The 19,731-nt window shown below is 35.8% G+C and overlaps 1 protein-coding gene across 3 annotated transcripts in view; it reads left to right on the forward strand.

Annotated features, from left to right (window-relative positions):
• LOC142339366 (uncharacterized) overlaps positions 1-4,565 on the forward strand; it is a 56,145-nt gene extending 51,580 nt beyond the window's left edge. For all 3 annotated transcript variants that reach the window (XM_075389370.1, XM_075389369.1, XM_075389368.1), the window contains one exon: positions 4,246-4,565. In XM_075389370.1, the coding sequence (XP_075245485.1) occupies positions 4,246-4,438 (193 nt within the window). In that variant the 3' untranslated portion in view covers positions 4,439-4,565. The remainder of the gene's footprint in view (positions 1-4,245) is intronic.
• The last annotated feature ends 15,166 nt before the right edge of the window (positions 4,566-19,731 follow it).

Genomic DNA, 19,731 nt, shown 5'->3' on the forward strand with positions numbered 1-19,731 from the left:
TATGAGCATAATGTGGCAGCAATATCCAAATTGGGTAAAAATGGTTTGTGTTCAAAAAAAGCCAGTTGATCATATAGTTCCTCTCCTCACTAAGTGGATTCCAAACAATTAGAGGCACCGTTGGACTTAAATATTTTTTATTTGAGAATTTTCTAACTATGACAAATTTGTGGCTTAGTACTTATTATAGTTAATAAGTACTAAGCCACAAATTAATGTTTTAACGTTGTTGATTTTCCCGAAATTTTTTTCATAAATGGTATTTTCGTTTTAATGAAGTATGGTTGTCTAGATTGGCACAATTAATCAACAATTTCTATCTTCATTCAACGAATTTCCTCTTTTTTGCATTCTTTATTTTTAAGCATGTACACGCGCGTATTAATTGACTGTTTTTGATTTTACCACTAAAGAACTTAAATGCCATTTTTGTTGCCAATTTATGTCAATTTTAATGTCAATTTTTACTGCTAAATTTAACATGCCGATAAATTTTCCACCTCTAAAGTGTTTTTCCACAACTAAAGTGCAAAACCTTGGGTCATCCAATGTTTCTTGAAACTGAGAGTTTCGACTTTCGCTTTCGAAATTGCAAAAAAAGATTGTGATCAAATATACCACTTCATGCAGTCAGTTTCAGAATTTTAGTTATAGAATTACTGCTAAAGTTCTAAAAGATAGAATTAATGTAAAAACATAACCTGCAGTATAAACATCTTTTAAAACAAAAAAATGATTTTTACTGCACTTTTTTATTTGCATGGGCACTTCTGTGTTTTTTCGCAGCAAATTGTACCTTAAACGGTAGCACTACAATCCAATTGACATTTTTGAACATCAAATTGAGAAGTAATGATATTCAAAGACGACCAAATTATCCCCAGATCATGGAAAACCATTGCTTTGAGGAAGTTGTACAATGAAGAAATTGAAATGGTTCCATAATTGCTCAAATGTTATGTTTTGCAAAAAATATACTTGTTTTCATTAGAGGCATTTCAGCAAAATAAAACGCGTTGTTAAGCTTGTTCAGTTAATATGTGTTCTGTGCCACCCACTGAACGTCGACATTTTTAGAAAATGAGTTATCAAGAGCAAATTGCTATAAAATTTTCCTAATCTTTTTGAAAAAGAATTTAGTGGTGGAGGCAAATTGTGCGCAGCTAAGTTTTTCTTCGGTCAATTGTGGCCAACTGATACCTCTATCCTTGAGTTAAATAATTTCAAGTTGTTTGAATTTTGCTCTATTTTGAGAAGTTATCGAGTTTTAAATCTTTTGTGAAGATCGGCCAACCTTCAACAAAGTTTTTTTTTTGCATTTCTAAAAGTTCTGTAGTCAAATTTACTTTTCTTTTGCTTTAGCAGGTTAACTCTGCTGAATGATGTGATTTAAGTTTTCAAAGTAGGCAAAGTGTTGCTGAATTTTTTTATTTCACTATTTTTGCGAAATTGTGAGTGTTGTTTTTTTAATGATAATTAGCCCCAAATCAGATATTTTTAAATTGCTGATACTTTTGAAAAACACACTGCGCATGAACCCACTCACGCATTCTCCGTAATGTACAGTTACGGCTAGTTGAAACCCTAACTATCTATCAAAACTATTTGAAACGTTCTTTTACCCGTTTTTAATTTAAAACTAATTAAAACACTAACGTCCACAATTTAAAACGCCGAAAGCCTGCAGTGCCAGAAATTCACATGACAGAAGTTGCTATTTAGCCATAATTTGTCTTCTGCTGACTTTCGTCATTTTAAAACGTCCGCGTTTTATGTTTTAAGCATGGTTAAGTGACTCTGCAGAAGTCACTTCGAAATTCTGACTTAATATCTCGAAACGCTTCGCAGTTCTCGATAAACGCCAGAAGTTCTCAGTTACTTCAAGCAGAGTCACTTAACCATTAATTAAAGCTATTGTGTTCCTTCTGGAGTAATTTTCCGCACTACTGATAATTTAAGAAGAATAGCATTTTTAAACCTTTTCGGTGGCTCCGAGCGGATAATGAGATGATAATTCGTCTGATTGCAATTTGCTATAATCCGTAGGCTTCGATTGTAATGGATGCTTAGTTCTATAAATTGCTCTAAAAATTTAGCAATTAAATTAGTCTTTTTTTGCTTGACTAATTTTGCGTCTGACCCGTTGTCCTCAAAAACGGGATAAACAGGTAGCGCTTTGAGGACATTAAGTGATGGAGCAGCTCTCTTAGAGTTTTGCGCCTTCCTAGTCTCTAGGTGTGCGATTTACCGAAACCGTTTTGAGGAAACAATTTCAAGATGTGAAGAGCGGTAATCTTAAAAAATTGACACTCCTTAGTCAAGCCCCTCAACCCCCAATATAAGCCACCATTTGAGGACATTTAGCCCTAATCAAGTCGGATATTTTAAAAACTTTTTCTTTAGTTTTTGAAAATTTTTGAACTCAATGGGACCTGATCATGCTGGAAAAGTAAAGAAAGCGGAGGAAGAAGTAGTTTTCAAGCGTAGCCTTTACTTGAATTTATTTTGAAATGACGTGCTCAATTGGGGTCTACAGAAGATTTTTGGTTTACCGACAATTTTTTTAAGGGTGGAATTTCTTCTAAAACCTGTTGCAGTTTTTTTCCTTCTAAAACGTTTGCCTGAAAATGCTATAATAGAGGTTTTCAATGAGTCGTGTTTGAGCTTAGCTTGAATAGCTAGCGTAGGAGAATGTTTGTCACCATCAAAAAGAAGACCGGAAAACTCGTTTGTTTTTGCTGTTTATTTTGTCCTTATTCTGTTGTTTTAGTAACTATACACTTCATAGTGGTAGTAATAATTACAGTTACAAATATAGTCAGGCAATAAGGAGAAAAAGGTGAATGAAAGAGCCACAGAAAAAAATACGCTCGACAGCAACAACCGCAGACATTGGCCTTTTGTCTTTTTCTCAGCGAATCGATTGCACAAATAAACTATCTTGATCTTTAAATAGCGTGTTACTGTGTCGTGTACTTTAAGTATTCTTGAGCAAGTAATTTGTTATAGTGCCTTGCATTAAAAAAATTTCTGAGAAGTAAATTAGTGCTACTGTAACCTTTTTCTGTGAAATTTTTTAGCTGCAATTCAGTTTGTACATACCCCAGCTTCTTATATTTCAACTCGTGATTACCAAGAGCAAAAGTTATTTTGAGTTTAAGTTTAATTTTTTTGCCCAATCAGTTCTTCGAGTTATTTATTTTTCAATTTGTTTCTGTGGGAGTGAACTGGTGTACATTAGGAGATCCCGTCTTGTGTGATCTGTATCAAACCTAGTCCAATTTGATACTGAAAAAAAACAAAGATTGTCAAATAGTATTGAACTGAAATATGCAACTGTGAAGAAATAGCCGATATACAGTTACAAAGGCTCTGACTATTCTTTTTGATCAGTTATGCAGTCTTATAATCTGGTCTCATTACTAGCAGATCTCTTGTGCTTTCTCAGGAAGCATAGTTGTATTTGTCAAGTATTTTCTATGGTTATCCACGGTTTTCTTACTTTGAAATTAATTGTTCTTAAAAACAATAATGAATTTCGGTCGGTGTTATTAATGTTTTGGTTATACTTGGCTCGCCTCGCTTTTTTAAAATGAGTTTTGTACAAAATAATTAATTTTTGAGTTCAAACAAAAATTGAAAATAAATTGAGGTCGCTCAAGTTAAATAATTATAATGTAATGTTATCCTGAAGACATCGGAGCTTGAAATTTACTTTGAAATTAGTATAGAGCTTTTTTTGTTGTTGGTTGTTCAGCAGAATCGTGTGTATCAAGTAAAATTGTTAGTTTTTCCGCTTAAGAAATTGTTTTTTGTTCCGTCTGTATTTATTTGAGAGTCCATCAAGTTTTAAATGACGAAACAGAAATATCTCTGTATTAATTTGAATCTTTTAATCTCTCGTTCATTTGATCGACAATTAACCCGAGAATGTTGGTGAGCGGGTCAGAACATCGTGTGCGAACTCACCTTATTGAATCGCCTGTTTACGTCGCCTTATGCTGGTACATAGGTCAATATTTTTTCAAAACCAGCGGGGAAAAGTGCGAAATGAGCATTCAAAGAGTGTAAGAGGAGCTAACTGTACAAACAGTCTAACTTTTATATAAGTTCTCCCACGCTCTTTTCCTCAAGAATAAGGGTGGAATAGGAATTACACCCTGACTCGTGGTATTTAGAGGTGGATTAAGGGTTTGAACTCCGCGCGGGTACGAGTGTTTTGTTCATTTAAACGAATGTCTTCAGGTATTTGGCAACAACGTCTGCCAAGGCAGGCACGTCAACAGCAAATCATGGAGGTCAAGCGTCCAAAGTATTGCTGACGTCATCAGCAGGGGTAATGGGAGGAGGATCGGGGTCAGGGGTGAGGCACGTGACTACCAGTGCAATTATGAACAATGAGAGAGGTTTCATTCCTACACAACCACAGCATCTCTGAAGAATATTATGGATGAAACTTGCCGACTGATTGAATGAGCACCCTTACTAATTAAAAAATTTTAATTTAAGAAATTTGTCACCAGTGATTTTACAATATATATATTCTGTTTCGTTTGTGCCGCGAGTCATCCCTCCCTTAGCAGGTTATTCCGCAACATCAGAAAAAAGTTCTAAAAATGTGAAGCTTGTTAACATAAGATAAATTTTTAGATAGAACGGTAATGTCACTATTTTGTGTGTTCATGTGCAATTAATAACTTACACAATAGGTTAACTCATAGTAAAAAATTGGTCAGCTTCAACAATGCTTGAGAGCAAAAGGGCGCGTTGAAATCTTAGATAGTTGTTCAGAATCAGAACCAAATACAGAACAGTCAGAAAAGAAGGTGACCGGACAATAGATCGAAAGGACAACAGATCGAAAACAGAAAAGTTCGGACAATAGATCGGAAATCAATCTCTATTCTTATTGGTTGAAATTGGGCATTATCTGCGAGCTGCAATATAATTACCACATTCTGGCCATGCCTCGCGATGGGACTTGATGTGAACCTATCACAACCGAACAAAATATCACAACAGAACTTGTTATACACTGTATAATAAATGAGCTCTCAAATCTGATTGGCCAAAACGCAACTTAAACAATTTAATTTTTGATCTACTGTCCCAATTTTTGCTTTCAATCTGTTGTAATTCGATCTATTGTCCTGGCACTAAAAAACAAAAATAGACAAACAGATGACTAAAAGACAACAAAAAAATGTTTTCTTTATTGAAACAAATAAATTTAGACTACAGCCAAATACTTTAAGCATACTTGTAAAAAAACAACAATAAATTATTTTATAAATCATTTAATCATACCTAAATCAATTTTAATCAATTCACTGTAAATTTGGTACACAATTTTAAAATATCCATTTTAACGATAGCTGAGAATTGTAGCCGAATGGATGTGTGTAGAATAATAGAAAAAAAAAGAAATCTAGCCGAAAAAAGCATGAATTTAATCGACCAAACAATCTGATTGATTCAATCAAAGTATTAACTAATGTTAGAAATGACTAATTAAATTAGTCTTTGTCGCTTCAGCTCATACCGGCATCTCCGTCTCAGCAACAACGGGGGTTTGCTCTGACGTTGGATAGAACTTTGTTAAGCTAATTCATTTTTTTACAAACAATTAAATTGCTGAATGGATTTGAAACTGACCATTGAGACAGGGAATTATTGTTCAGGATTTCATTTCGACTCAAACACCCATCAATTGTTTTAGAAATTCTGAAATTATATTGACTAACTGTTTGAAATAAGAGCTTTATTTTGATTGTACTAAGTTATCCGTAAGTCTACAACTAACCAAGATTGATTAACGAGCATCGAAATCAGTTCTCAGCGAAGTATGTCATGTCTATTTGAAATAGCTTCGTTTACTTTAAGGACAAATTTGCCAATATACTAAATAGGTAGAAAAAAAAGGAAACAAGAAGACTCCGGATTACACTAGTATTTTCGCTCCAAAAACAACCTTTCGACCTTGAATATTACCAGCAGTTGCTCAATGCTATGTTTTAATGATTAAACTAGTGTTAATGTCCAGTGTTCGAAAAACAAAGAGAAAGTCATTAAAAGGCTTTAATTGAGATTTTTTAAGTGTTTGGAGTCGAGCCGGTGGTAGATGAGTGGGATGTCTTGCGGGTAGAAAAGTGTGCTTAGCTATGTTTTAGAGGTAGGAAAAAATATGCGTTAGCTAAAAATCAATTGGTTAACTCATAGTGAAAAATTGGCCAGCTTCAACAATGCTTGAGAAAAAAAAGGGCGCGTTGAAATCTTAGATAGTGTTCAGAATCAGAACCAAATACAGAACAGTCAGAAAACAAGGTGACCGGACAATAGATCGGAAATGTTGGAACAATAGATCGAAATACAATCTCTATTCTTATTGGTTGAAACTGAGCATTATCTGCGAGCTGCAATATAATTACCACATTCTTGCCTTGCCTCGCGAGCCACGGTCATGCCTTAGCTGCCTATGGGACTTGATATGGGGCTGTCACAACCGAACAAATTATCACAACATAACTTGTTATCTACTGTATAATAAATGAGCTCTCAAATCTGATTGACCAAAACGCAACTTAAACAATTTAATTTTTGATCTACTGTCCCAATTTTTGCTTTCGATCTGTTGTAATTCGATCTATTGTCCTAGCACCAGGAAACATAAATAGACAAACAGATAACTAAAAGACAACAAAAGAATGTTTCCTTTATTGAAACAAACAAATTTAGATTACAGCCAATTATTTTAAGCACACGTGTGAAAAAAAACAACAATAAAATATTTTATAAATCATTTAATCATACATATATCAATTTTAATCAATCCACTGTAAATTTGGTACACAATTTTAAAATATCACTTTTGATGATAGCTGAGAATTGTAGCCGAATGAGTGTTTAGAAGAACAAAAGAAAAAAATTGAAATCTAGCCGAAAAAAGCATGAACTTAATCGGCCAAACAATCTGATTGATTAAATCAAAGTATTAACTAATGTAAGAAATGGCTAATTAAATTAGTCCTCGTCGCTTCAGCTCTTATCGGCCTCTCCGTAGCAGTAACACCGGGGGTATGCTCTGACTTCGGATAGAACTTTGTTAGGCTAATTTATTTTTTTGCAAATGCTTAAATTGCTGAATATATTTAAAACTGACCAATGAGACCGGGAATTATTGTTCAGGATTTCATCAAGACTCCCATCATTTATTTTAGAAATTCTTAAATTATATTGACTAATTATTTGAAATAAGAGCTTTGTTTTGATTATACTAAGTTATCCTTAAGTCTACAACTAACTATGATTGATTAACGGGCATCGAAATCATTTTTCAGCGAAGTAAGTCATGTCTAATCGGAATAGATTCGTTTACTTTAAGGACAAACTTGCTAAAATACTAGGTAGGTAGAAAAAACGCAAAACAAGAAGACTCCCGAATTACACTAGTATTTTCGCTCCAAAAACAACCTTTCGACCTTGAATATTACCAGCAGTTGCTCAATGCTATGTTTTAGTAATTAAACTAGTGTTACTGTCCAAGTGTTCGAAAACTAAAGTCAAAGTTCAAGTCATTAAAAAAACTTTAATTGAGATTTTTTAAGGCTTCGGAGTCGAGCCGAGGGTAGATGAGTGGGATGTCTGGCGGGTAGAAAAGTGTGCGTTAGCTAGGTTTGAGAGGTAGGCGTCTGAGTTGGAGGAGGTAATAGGAGCTACTGTTAAAGTCGGAAACAGTAATCAACGTGCAATAGCAGAAGTCAAAGATCGAAAACAAAAGTCATTAGCACACTCGCTTCAGCTAAAACACTATAGCAGATATCATAACGGAATCAACTCAACGAGTCGTGCAATATAATCTCTACACTAACATTATCTAACTAAAGAATACTGAATAAAAACAAGAAATTGAACTTCCTGAAAAATAAAAAAATTTCGTATATTTCCAAAAAAATAGTTTAGGTCTGAGGGGAGGTTGGGTGGAATGAGGTGATGTTAAGTCGGGTGGGTGGGAGGGGTGGGAGAGGATTAATGGGGGCTGCTTGGATTTTGGGTGGTGGTGGTTAGGTAAAGGGGAATAGGTAGGGTCTTTTTTGGGGAAATAGGTCGGTGGTGGGGGACGCCGACATGGAGAGGGGAGTTGGTCGCTGGGGAGGGGGTGAGTGTAGGTTGATGGAGGAGTAGGTTGGTGGGGGGGGGGGGGGTTATTAGGTTGATCGGAAAGTCTGCTGTTTGAATTATGAAGAGGGCTGTTACGCGATACCTCCTTAAAATGACTTTTGAGGCCTGAATAGAATCAGCATTTGATAATTACTCATAACTAAATGTCAGTACCTAAACTACTAAGAAATTAATTTCAATGCTGAAGTCAATTTTCTTCGAATTGTTAAACAAATCTATAAAATACCTGTACACCTCTTCGAGTCATAAAAAGCTGTAGAACTACAATACTCTTGTTTGAGTCGTAAAAACAGTACAATAGCAATAACAGGAATGGTTCAAAAATGCCTGTCTAATAAAACATAGTTCTCACTGTTTTTAAGACATACATGACAAAACTTAAATATGAAACAACAAAACTGAAACAAAGGCCAGGGTCCAAAACCGAAACGAAAAAATATTTGGCATAAATCTAGACAGTATTTCCACAAATACACAATTAAATAATGTTACCATCAGTCGTTCAATGCTATGTTTAATTATGTAAAGTAAGTTAAAGTCTAGTGTTCGAAAACCAAGTCAAAGTTCATGTCATTATAAAAAGCAACAAAAACATCGCCGGTAGATTGCCGGTAACGACTGACTGAGTCATGCAATATTATACCTAAAATTGAATTGCCTTAATCAAAAACATTGGATCTTTTCCGTTTGTGCCCCCCCCCCCAGTACGTTATGCTCTCCCCAGTGACAGAGCACGTGTCATTACATAGTAAATCATTTTGTAAAAATATTGCACGTGCGTCTGGGGGTTGCAAATAATATGCAACCACTAAGCTGGGGGGGCACAAACGGAAAAGATCCAAAACATTAAAGAAGAAAGAACTAAAAAATCAACTGCCTTATAAACCTATAAAATTGTTTTTAAAAAATTGGGGACCAAAAATTGAGAGTTTTTAAAGGGATTTGATTCGAGTCGTTGGTAAGTAAGTGGAGCGAAAAGGAGTTTTGGTGGGTAGAAAAATGGGGCTAGCTAGGTTTGAGAGATAGGCTTTCGGCTTTGTAGAGGTAGTAGGAGCTACTGATAAAGATCAACGTTCGGAAAAAGAAATCAACGTTCTAAAACAGAAGTCAAAGTTCGAAAACAAAAGTTGAATGATCAAGAAATGAACATACTTGCTTCAGCTAAAAAACCAGACGGGGTATAATAAGGGAATTAACTCAAAGATTTGTGCAGTATAATGTCTATACGGATCCTAATTAAATGAAAGAACATTGAATAAAAACAAGGTATAGATTTTCCTGCAAAACTATAGAGAGTTTTTAAATTTCCAAAATATTTAGTTTAGGTCGGATGGTAGGTCGCTGGTATTTAATAGGGTGGGCGGAAGGGCTGGGAGAGGCTTAATGGGCGACCACTTGGATTATTGGGGCGAGGGTTAGGTAAAGGGGAATAGGTCGGGTCTTTTCTGGTGAGATTAGATTGGTGGTGGGGGGGGGGGGGTACGCATGTGTGGAGAGGGGAGTAAATCAAGGGGAGCAGGGGGGGGGAGAGTTGACGAGGTGAGAAGGTAGGTTGATGGGGGATGAGTATAGGTTGATGGATGCTGGGGGTTAGGTTGTTGGGAGTGTCTGCTGTTTGAATTAGGAAGGGCTGTTATACGAAACCTCCTCAAATTGTTTTTTCGGTCGCGATTGACAATAGCATTTGATAATAACTAAATACTAAATGTTAGAAACTCAGCTACTAAGAAGCTAAGTCCGATCTTCAAAAACAGAAGTCAACGTTCTTCAAGTTGTGAAAAAACCTGTAGAATACCAATGTTCCTCTTCGAGTCCTAAAAACCTGTAGCATTTCAATACTCTTTTTTGAGTGGTAATAACAGTACAATGGCAACAATCGGAACGCTTCGAAAATGCATCTTCAATAAACACTAGATTTCACAGTTTTTAAGACATAAATAAAAAACTCAAATATGAAACAGCAAAATTGAACCAAAAGACAGGGACCAAAAATGAACCGAAAAAATAATTGGCATCAATCACAAATACAAAATTAATTAATTGCACTACCACAATCGCTGAAACCAGAGAAACTAATTAAAATTTTTATTCGCAGTCTTTACTTTTAAATGCTGGAAAGACAACATCTGGTCGAGTTATTATGGTTTTTGCTGGATTAAAGAGGATTCAGATTCTGATTAAGCACGTGTCATGAGTTTACAGTCGGGTTATTAAGATGATGAGCAAAACACAAATTCAAGATTTGGTCCTTCGACCTTTGGTTTTTGAGAATTTGGGAAAAATTTATCTGCAAACGATTTGGTGGAAAGTTGTCAAGATAAGGGCTAATAAGGGTGAGATTTACCACTTGCATTTTGATCCTATTTAATTAGAGCATGCCAATGAGAAGGTCTAAAAAGACGCCATCAAGTCGCTCCACTTTGTTCTGCGGTCGATTGAGTTCAAATGCCCCCATTGGCATGACAAATTCAAGTGTTTTTTTGGCAAAGAACACGCACCTTTTGTGTGTCTAAAGGATTTTTGCGATCCACCAGCCCCTCCATCCATGAGGCCACCTCAAGCCTCCCTCCCTTCACGTCTTCCAGTCCCTTTCCTAGAACAGCTTTTGTCGGGTAGTACATTACTTGCTTGGATACATTACTAAATTATTTAAAGCGGTAAGTTTATGATTTATGAAAATTCATCGTATTCGCTGCTTATCTCAAATTATTTCTTTCAACGGTGAAATTACACAATTTCATCTCTGAAGTTCCGCTAAATTGCTACAGCTTTTGCCACATTCACCTCATTATTTAATCTTATATAATTTTTTTTTACCAAATTCGCCGTCGTTGTTGCGCATTTTTGCGGTGAATGACGACAACTCCTCGGCCCAGGAAGCAATTAAAGAAAATTATAGTCACAGAACAGCTGTAAAATGGCGCTTGTTTAAAATTTGGAAAGTCACTGGTAATTGACCACGAAGTTATAGCAAGCCCCCCTCCCAACTAAATCATAGCCTCGCAGTAAGTATGGTTTACTGTAATATGGGCTATAAGCCACGTGATCACTAACTTGAGGGTGCTTTAGTGCTTTAATGGAAAAGACTCGAAAGTGTTACGCAGATAAGGTGCGCCTAAATGATATAGATTCCATTTTGACAAGTCAGAATCCATTTTTCTGAAGTAAAAAATTGAGGGGATTGGTGGGGGGGAGGAAGAGTTGACGAGGTGAGAAGGTAGGTTGATGGGGGATGAGTATAGGTTGATGGGGGCTGGGGGTTAGGTTGTTGGGAGTGTCTGCTGTTTGAATTAGGAAGGGCTGTTATACAAAACCTCCTCAAATTGCATTTTCGGTCGCAATTGACAATAGCGTTTGATAATAACTAATTAATAAATGATAGAAACTCAGCTACTAAGAAGCTAAATCTGATCTTCAAAAACAGAAGTCAACATTCTTCAAGTTGTGAAAAAACCTGTAGAATACCAATGTTCCTCTTCGAGTCGTAAAAACCTGTAGCATTTCAATACTCTTTTTTGAGTGGTAATAACAGTACAATTAGTTTCACAAAAGGAAGAATTCTTTGTATGCTGGTCAGGAGGAGAAAAACATGAGCGGGGCGTAGGATTGATTCTCCAAAAAGAAATATCGCAAGCATACAAAGGTCACTGTCCCATATCAGACCGGGTTCTTCTATTGAAACTTCAAGGTGTAAAAAAGACCCTGAATATTGTACAAGTTTACGCACCAACAGCAGACAGTACGGAGGAAAACCTCGATGAGTTCTATAACAATGTCCAAAAAGCCATCAGTCTATGTAAATCAGAGGATATTGATGGGAGACCTAAATGCCAAGGTTGGTAACGGGAGGGTCGGTAACACTGTTGGACCCTTCGGTCTCGGGACCAAGAACGACAGAGGTGAAAGATTCGTCGAGTTTTGCCAAGAGAACGATCTAGTCATTGGAAACACGTGGTTCAAGCAACATCCCCGGCGTCTCTGGAGGTGGGAGATGCCCGGTGATCGTGCAAAAAATCAGATCTATTACATATGCATTTCACAGAGATATAGAAATGGCTTATTAAGCACCATAACATATCCTGGGGCAGATTGCGGAACTGACCATGTTCCTGTTGTAGCGACACTCCGAATGAAACTAAAGAAACTGAAGAAACCTCAATGCAAGGAAAATTTTGATCGAGGCTTATTGAGTAGTAAGAATGAGTTCACTGAGAAATACCAAAAATTTGTTGAGCAGAACAGAGAAAAAATTCTTACAATCAAAGAATCTCTCTCCTTGTTTAAAGCGTTCAGTGGCACAATTACTAAAGCCTTAAATGATTATATCCCGAAACACAATAAGAAGGAACAAAAAACATGGATAACTGAAGATATAAAAGAGTTGTTTGACAAACGCAGAAAAGCGAAAGGAACGAATGAATACCCTTGATAGACAAGCAGGTCAAAAAGAAGTGCAATGAGGAGTACACGAAGTTTTTGGAAGTAAAATGCAAAGAAATCGAAGAAAGACTTCTTGTAAACCCAGCTGAAGCACACAAAAGAATTAAGGAACTCTCAGGAAAACAACGCAGTTCCCGCAGAACGAGCATGATTAAAAATGAGAACGGTTTTTTGCTCTTAGAAAGCAGTGAAGTCAAAGAAAGATGGCAACAATATACCAATAAATTGTATGACGATCCAAACAGAAGTGAATCAATGTCTTTCGTTTTCGAGGAGGCATTTACAGGACCACCCATACTCAAAGATGAAGTCTGGTGGGCTTTGAAAATTGCAAAAGGAATAAAGCAATGGGACCTGATGGCATTCCGATAGAAGCGCTGAAAGCACTGGAAATGATGGTAATAGACTTAGTGCATCACCTGATTGATCGCATTTACGAAACAGGCGTTGTTCTTGATGAAATGCTCAAGTCTGTTTTTGTCACTTTACCCAAAAAGCCTGGTGCTACAGAATGTGAAAATTTTCAGAACAATTTCTGTCATGAGCCATGCTCTAAAGTTAATGCTGAGAATTATGGTACAAAGAATTGAAAAGAAAGCCCATTTTCTAATCAGTAAAGAGCAATTCGGATTCATGCCAGACAGAGGCACGCGAAATGCCATTTTATGTCTAAGAGTTATTGCAGAGAGATTGTTGAACCACCAACAAAAACTTTTTGTCTGCTTCATTGATTTTGTTAAGGCTTTCGATAAGGTTCGACACAATGAAGTTTTAGAAGCCCTTGATGAAGCCGGCATCGATGACAAAGACCTTCGCCTTCTACAAAATATCTATTGGAATCAAAAAGCAACGGTGAAATTTGGTGACGAGGAAACTGATGCCTTTGACATCAAGATTGGCGTCCGACAGGGCTGTGTAGCTTCCCCAATTCTGTATAATACCTTCAGTGAGAAAATAATGAAGTCAATAGAAGATATGAAAGGTGTCAGCATTGGCGGAATGAATACTAACAATCTTAGGTTTGCAGACGACACAACAGTGATCGCAGGTTCGGAAGAAAAACTTCAGTTGTTAATGTCAACCTTAAAAGATGCATGTGACAAACATGGGATGGAAATTAACACAAAGAAAAACAAAACCGAAGTAATGGTAATTTCCAAGGAACCAGAAAAATGCTCAATATATTTGAATGAAGAAATGATAAATCAAACAGAAACCTTCACTTATCTTGGGACGCTTGTAACCGAAGATGGAAAATGCATAAAAGAAATAAAGAGTAGAATAGCCCAGTCAAAAATTGCCTTTACTAATTTGAAAAAGATCCTGACAAACAAAAAAGTTCCTTTCAAAACTAGATTTAGAGTTTTACGTTGCTACGTCTGGCCGGTACTTTTGTATGCATGTGAAAAGTGGACACTCAATTTTGAGTCGAAGAAGCTCCTTGAAAGTGATGAAGTGTGGTATCTCAGGAAAATGGAGCACACATCTTACGCAGCACACAAAACCAATGAGTTTGTTTTAAGTAAAACCCAGAAAAACCGGATGATACTGAGAGATATTGAAACTAGGCAACTTAAGTTCTTTGGACATGTGGTCAGAAAAGGCGAATTGGAAGAAAGCATTCTTTCCGGATGCATCAACGGAAAAAGGTCCAGAGGAAGAAATAGAAAGACATATCTGGATGGTATCTCGGAAAAAGTAGGAATAAGTCAAGCCGAGTGCAAAAGAATCGCAAGGAAACGAGAAGAATGGAGACTTTTATGGAAAACCTATGTCTGTGACCAGACACGGCACTAAAAGAAGAAGAACAGTACAATGGCAACAATCGGAATGATTCAAAAATGCATCTCTAATAAACACTAGATTTCAAAATTTTTAAGACATAAATAAAAAACTCAACTATGAAACAGCAAAATTGCACCAAAAGACAGGGACCAAAGATGAACCGAAAGAATAGTTGGCATCAATCACAAATACGAAATTAATTAATTGCATTACCACAATCGCTGAAACCAGAGAAACTAATTAAAATTTTTATTCGCATTCTTTACTTTTAAACGCTGGAAAGACAACATCTGGTGGAGTTATTATGGTTTTTGCTGGATTAAAGAGGATTCAGATTCTGATTAAGCACGTGTCATGAGTTTACAGTCGGGTTATTAAGATGATGAGCAAAACACAAATTCAAGATTTGGTCCTTCGACCTTTGGTTTTTGAGAATTTGGGAAAAATTTATCTGCAAACGATTTGGTGGAAAGTTGTCAAGATAAGGGCTAATAAGGGTGAGATTTACCACTTGCATTTTGATCTTATTTGATTAGAGCATGCCAATGAGAAGGTCTAAAAAGACGCCATCAAGTCGCTCCACTTTGTTCTGCGGTCAATTGAGTTCAAATGCCCCCATTGGCATGACAAATTCAAGTGTTTTTTTGGCAAAGAACACGCACCTTTTGTGTGTCTAATGGATTTTTGCGATCCACCAGCCCCTCCATCCATGAGGCCACCTCAAGCCTCCCTCCCTTCACGTCTACCAGTCCCTTTCTTAGAACAGCTTTTTTCGGGTAGTACATTACTTGCTTTGATACATTACTAAAATACTTAAAGCGGTATGTTTATGGTTTATAAAAATTCATCGTATTCGCTGCTTATCTCAAACGATTTCTTTCAACGGTGAAATTACACAATTTCATCTCTGAAGTTCCGCTAAATTGCTACAACTTTTGCCACATTCACCTCATTATTTAATCTTATATAATTTTTTTTACCAAATTCGCCGTCGTTGTTGCGCATTTCTGCGGTGAATGACGGCAACTCCTCGGCCCAGGAAGCAATTGACAATTGAAGAAAATTATAGTCACAGAACAGTTGTAAAATGGCGCATGTCTAAAATTTGGAAAGTCACTGGTAATCGACCACGAAGATATAGCCTCCCCCCCCCCCCCAACCCCCGAATTTATATCCCCGCAGTATGTTATATTTACTTACTGTAGTGTGGGCTATAAGCCAACCGATCACTAAGCTGTGGGTGCTCTAGTGCTTTAATGGGAAAGACTCGAAAGTATTACGCAGCTAATAAGCTGCGCCTAAATGCTATAGATTCCATTTTGACCAGTCAGATTCCATTTTTTCAGGAACATTTTGTCACCATGTCTGACAGGTACAAATATTGTGCATTTCCATAAGCACCACGGCGAAGTATATTAAATGAATTAGATTTACTCTTGAACCACGCCCACGATTTCACTTCACAATCAAGGACTGTGTTTTGTCAAACCAAATTGCAGTTAAAACCATCTTAGAATTGTCAGCCACAAATTGGTTTTTAATCATAAAGGTAAGTTTCTACTTTCGACAGCTTAGGAAAACATAGAGCAGAAAAAACAATTTGCTAAAGCTATCTTAGATAGAAAGATATAAGAAAGGCAGTGTACACTCTCTTTGCGTCGTGACAAAAATCAGTCAACTTTTTTGTGATAGGCTAACTAAATTTTTAATCCTATCCAATGAATTTAAAAGCATGCCTACTAAAGGTGGACAATGGCGCAGAACGTAAAAATGGTGCAAAATACGGAGTTCAATTGTGCGAATTATAGTAATTGAGAACAGGGCGTTTCACGGAAGGGTCCTTGTCTGTAATTTTATTTTCGCTCAACTATATAACGGAGTTCAAAAATTAGGAATAATTCTGCTCCTTCTGGCCATTGGAAGCAACTCTATGCATTTAAAAAAATAACAGGGAGGCTCGGTGATGCGCGTTATCAAATAATGTTCTGACCCTACTTATCCTAATTTTTTGCTTAATTGCGTACCAAATGAAGCATAGGAGTTTTTCGAATTATTGTAGAATAGTTAATAATTTTTAAGTTAAGAGTTGATAGATTCAAAAAGATAGGCAGAGAATTATACCAGTGCTGATAATACCAGGGAAGTTAACTTTTCAATTCACAAACAGGACAAGCATTTAACTAATCAAAACTATTGTTTTGCAGTTTCTCTTAAAGACAATATTTTGTCAGGGAACCACTTCATTTCTCAAGCACAAACATACAACTCATAAAAAGCTTTTGGCTCATAATCAGATACTAGCAACAAATATCTAGGCATATTACAAACAAAAAAAATATAACAGTTCATATCCTGAAGTTCAATCCAAAAATTGGGCAAAGCAAAACCCGCAGTAAAGCCGCATTAAATGAACAGTATTTGATAATCTACAAAACATATCCCAAAACACACAAGATAAAACTATAAAGAATCTATAAAACGATCCTTGATTTCTGAGAAAAAAATGATATCTGCGTCATTGCAGGTTACAGACACTTTCATACCACAATATTTCAGAAAACGAATTGGTTGGATTATAGCCAAAATAAAAATATATTAATTCTGTGATTGACAAGATAAAATAGAGAACAACAAACTTTGTCAACTCTCGAATATCCTCTGTTTAAAAACTTATTGTCGGAAACTGCTAAGTTCAAAAGAAACCCAAAAATTGTTTATGGATACATTATAGAATTTTATAGACATTTGATGAAAAGAAATTGAGCCAAGGTCGTCAAAACTAGAAAAATGTAGAAAAAACCGTTGAGCTGACCGAACTGTTTTTCAGTAGAAAGCCGACTATACAAGCGGTGAAGCAACTGTGAGAACTATATTAACTGGAAAAATTCAGAAGGTAATTACAATTAAAAAAAATTTTTAAGTCATAAAAACCAGATGCTACCAAACGGAATCAAATTGAGGGTTCTTTATGTCTCATAAAAAACTTCTAAGACCTGTCATTTTTCGGTAGAAGCGATAGGACAACAAAAAAAACAAAAGATAAGAAGCGAAAGACTCTAAACGGCTGTTTATTTGTCTCATATGCATTGCGAGAAAGTTTTAAAAACAAAAACTATCCTCAGACTGACCGATAAGATAAATAAAACAACATAAAACATTCATTAGCAATTTTGAGACTTTTTAGGTCTAAAGGTTTTAAAAGAAACAAATGATAGTATCAGGAAAAAAACTCTTTCATGTCTCATTGGAAAAAAAATAAATGGACCTTTCACTGTTCAGTCTCACAAGTAGGACGCCATAAAAAACATCAAACAGAAGAAAGATTCTAAAAATTTACTCAGATTTCATTATAATGCAAAATGATAAAATAATAAACAATAAACCCATCTTATTGTAATGTAGGCTACAAGACAGACAATCACAAAGCTCGGCGTGCTTTAGTGTTTTATTGAGAAGGACACCAAAATAGTACGCAGCTAATAAGGTGCGCCTCAATGCTAGAGATTCCATTTCGATCAGTCAGATTCCATATTATCAGGAAGATTTTGTCACCATGTCTGACAGGTTCAAACTTTGTGCAATTCCATAAGCACCACGGTGAAGAATATTGAGTGAATTAGATTTACTCTTGAACCATGCCCACGATTTCAGTTCACAATCAGAGAGTCTGTTTTGTAATACAAAACGGCAGTTCAATTCATCTCAGAATTGTCAGGCACAAATTGGTTTTTAATCATAAAAGTAAGTTTCTAAATTCGACAGCTTCAGAAAGTTTAGAACAAAAAAAATTTAATGAAGCTATTGTAAAAAAAACCTAATAAGAAAGACATAAAAAAGAGAGTGTACACTCTCTTGCATCCTGGCAGTTAAAAATGAAATTTTGTTTTAGGATAATTAAATTTTTAATCCTAATCACTGAACTTAAAACCAAGTCAATTAGTGTTGGAAAATAGTGAATAAATAAAATTGGTGCAAAATACGGAGCTAATAGGGCCAATTTTAGCAATTGAGAACAGCGCTTTTAACGGGACGTTTCTTGTCTGTAATTTGTTATCGGTCAACTCTACAACGGAGTTCAATAAATAGAAGGTATAATTCTTGTCAGTTCTGGCCACTGGAAGCAATTATTCACAAAATTACAACGAGACTCTGTAATGCGCGTTAGCACATAACCTTCGGATACTAAGTTCGCTTTTTGTTCACAAACAGGACAAACATTAAATTGATCAAAATTTGTGTTTTGCAGTTTTTCTTAAAGGCAAAACTTTAACAGAGAAGCATATCATTTCTCAAACACAAACATAGAGTATCTGAGTCATTGAACTCATGAAAAACATTCATTGAGTTCTTAGCTCATTATCGGATACTAGTAAAAAATATCTAGGCATGTGACAAACAAAAGATATGAAAGGACCTGTCCTGAAGTACGATTCAAAAATTAGGCAAAGTAAAATCCGCAGCTTAAGCCTCATTAAACAGTAACCGACAAAACATATACCAAAACAGACAAGATTAAAATATAAAAATCCTTTGTTTGCTCTCTGAGGCAAACTGTGATATCTGCCTCATTGAAACTTCCAGAGACGGTTGTACCCTAATCTTTCAGACAACAAATTGGTTTGATTATAGCCGAACTAAAAATTTTTTGATACTGTGATTAAAACGACAAAAAGAAGAATAACAAACTTGGTCAACTCTCAAATGTCTTCTGTTTGAAAACTTATTGTCAGAAACTGTTGAAATCAAAAGAAACCGGGAGGTTCACATTGGCCACATTATAGAGTTTATAGACGTTTTGAAAAGAAATTGTGCCAAGTTGAAGCAACTGGGTGAATTAAAAAACGGGGCAAAATTCAATAATTAGTTTCACTTTAAAAAAAGACGAATTTAAGTAATAAAAACCAATTGCTATCAAACAGAATCAAAGTGCGGGCTTCTTTATGTCTTATCAAAAAACTACTAAGACCTGTCATTTTTCAGTAAACGCGATAGGACAACAAAAAAACAAAAAGAAGGAGCGAAAGACTCTAAACGGCCGCTAACTTGTCTCATATGCATTGCGAGAAAGTTTTAAAAAACGTTTTAAAAAACGAAAGCTATCCTCGTTAAGATTAAATAGTTCTGTTGAAGTATCATTGGCAAGAATTGCAACCTGTCATCATTCAGACTGACCGGTAAGGTAAATAGTGAAACATAAAACATTCATGAGCATTTTTGAGACGATTTAGGGTTAAAAGTTTTAAACGAAACAAATACTAGCATCAGGAAAAAACTCTTTCATGTCTCACTGGAAGAAAATCATTGGACATTTCACTGCTCAATCTCACT

Source organism: Convolutriloba macropyga, chromosome 5 (genome assembly GCF_964194025.1).
Source record: "Convolutriloba macropyga chromosome 5, txConMacr16.3, whole genome shotgun sequence".
Lineage (NCBI taxonomy): Eukaryota > Metazoa > Xenacoelomorpha > Acoela > Convolutidae > Convolutriloba > Convolutriloba macropyga.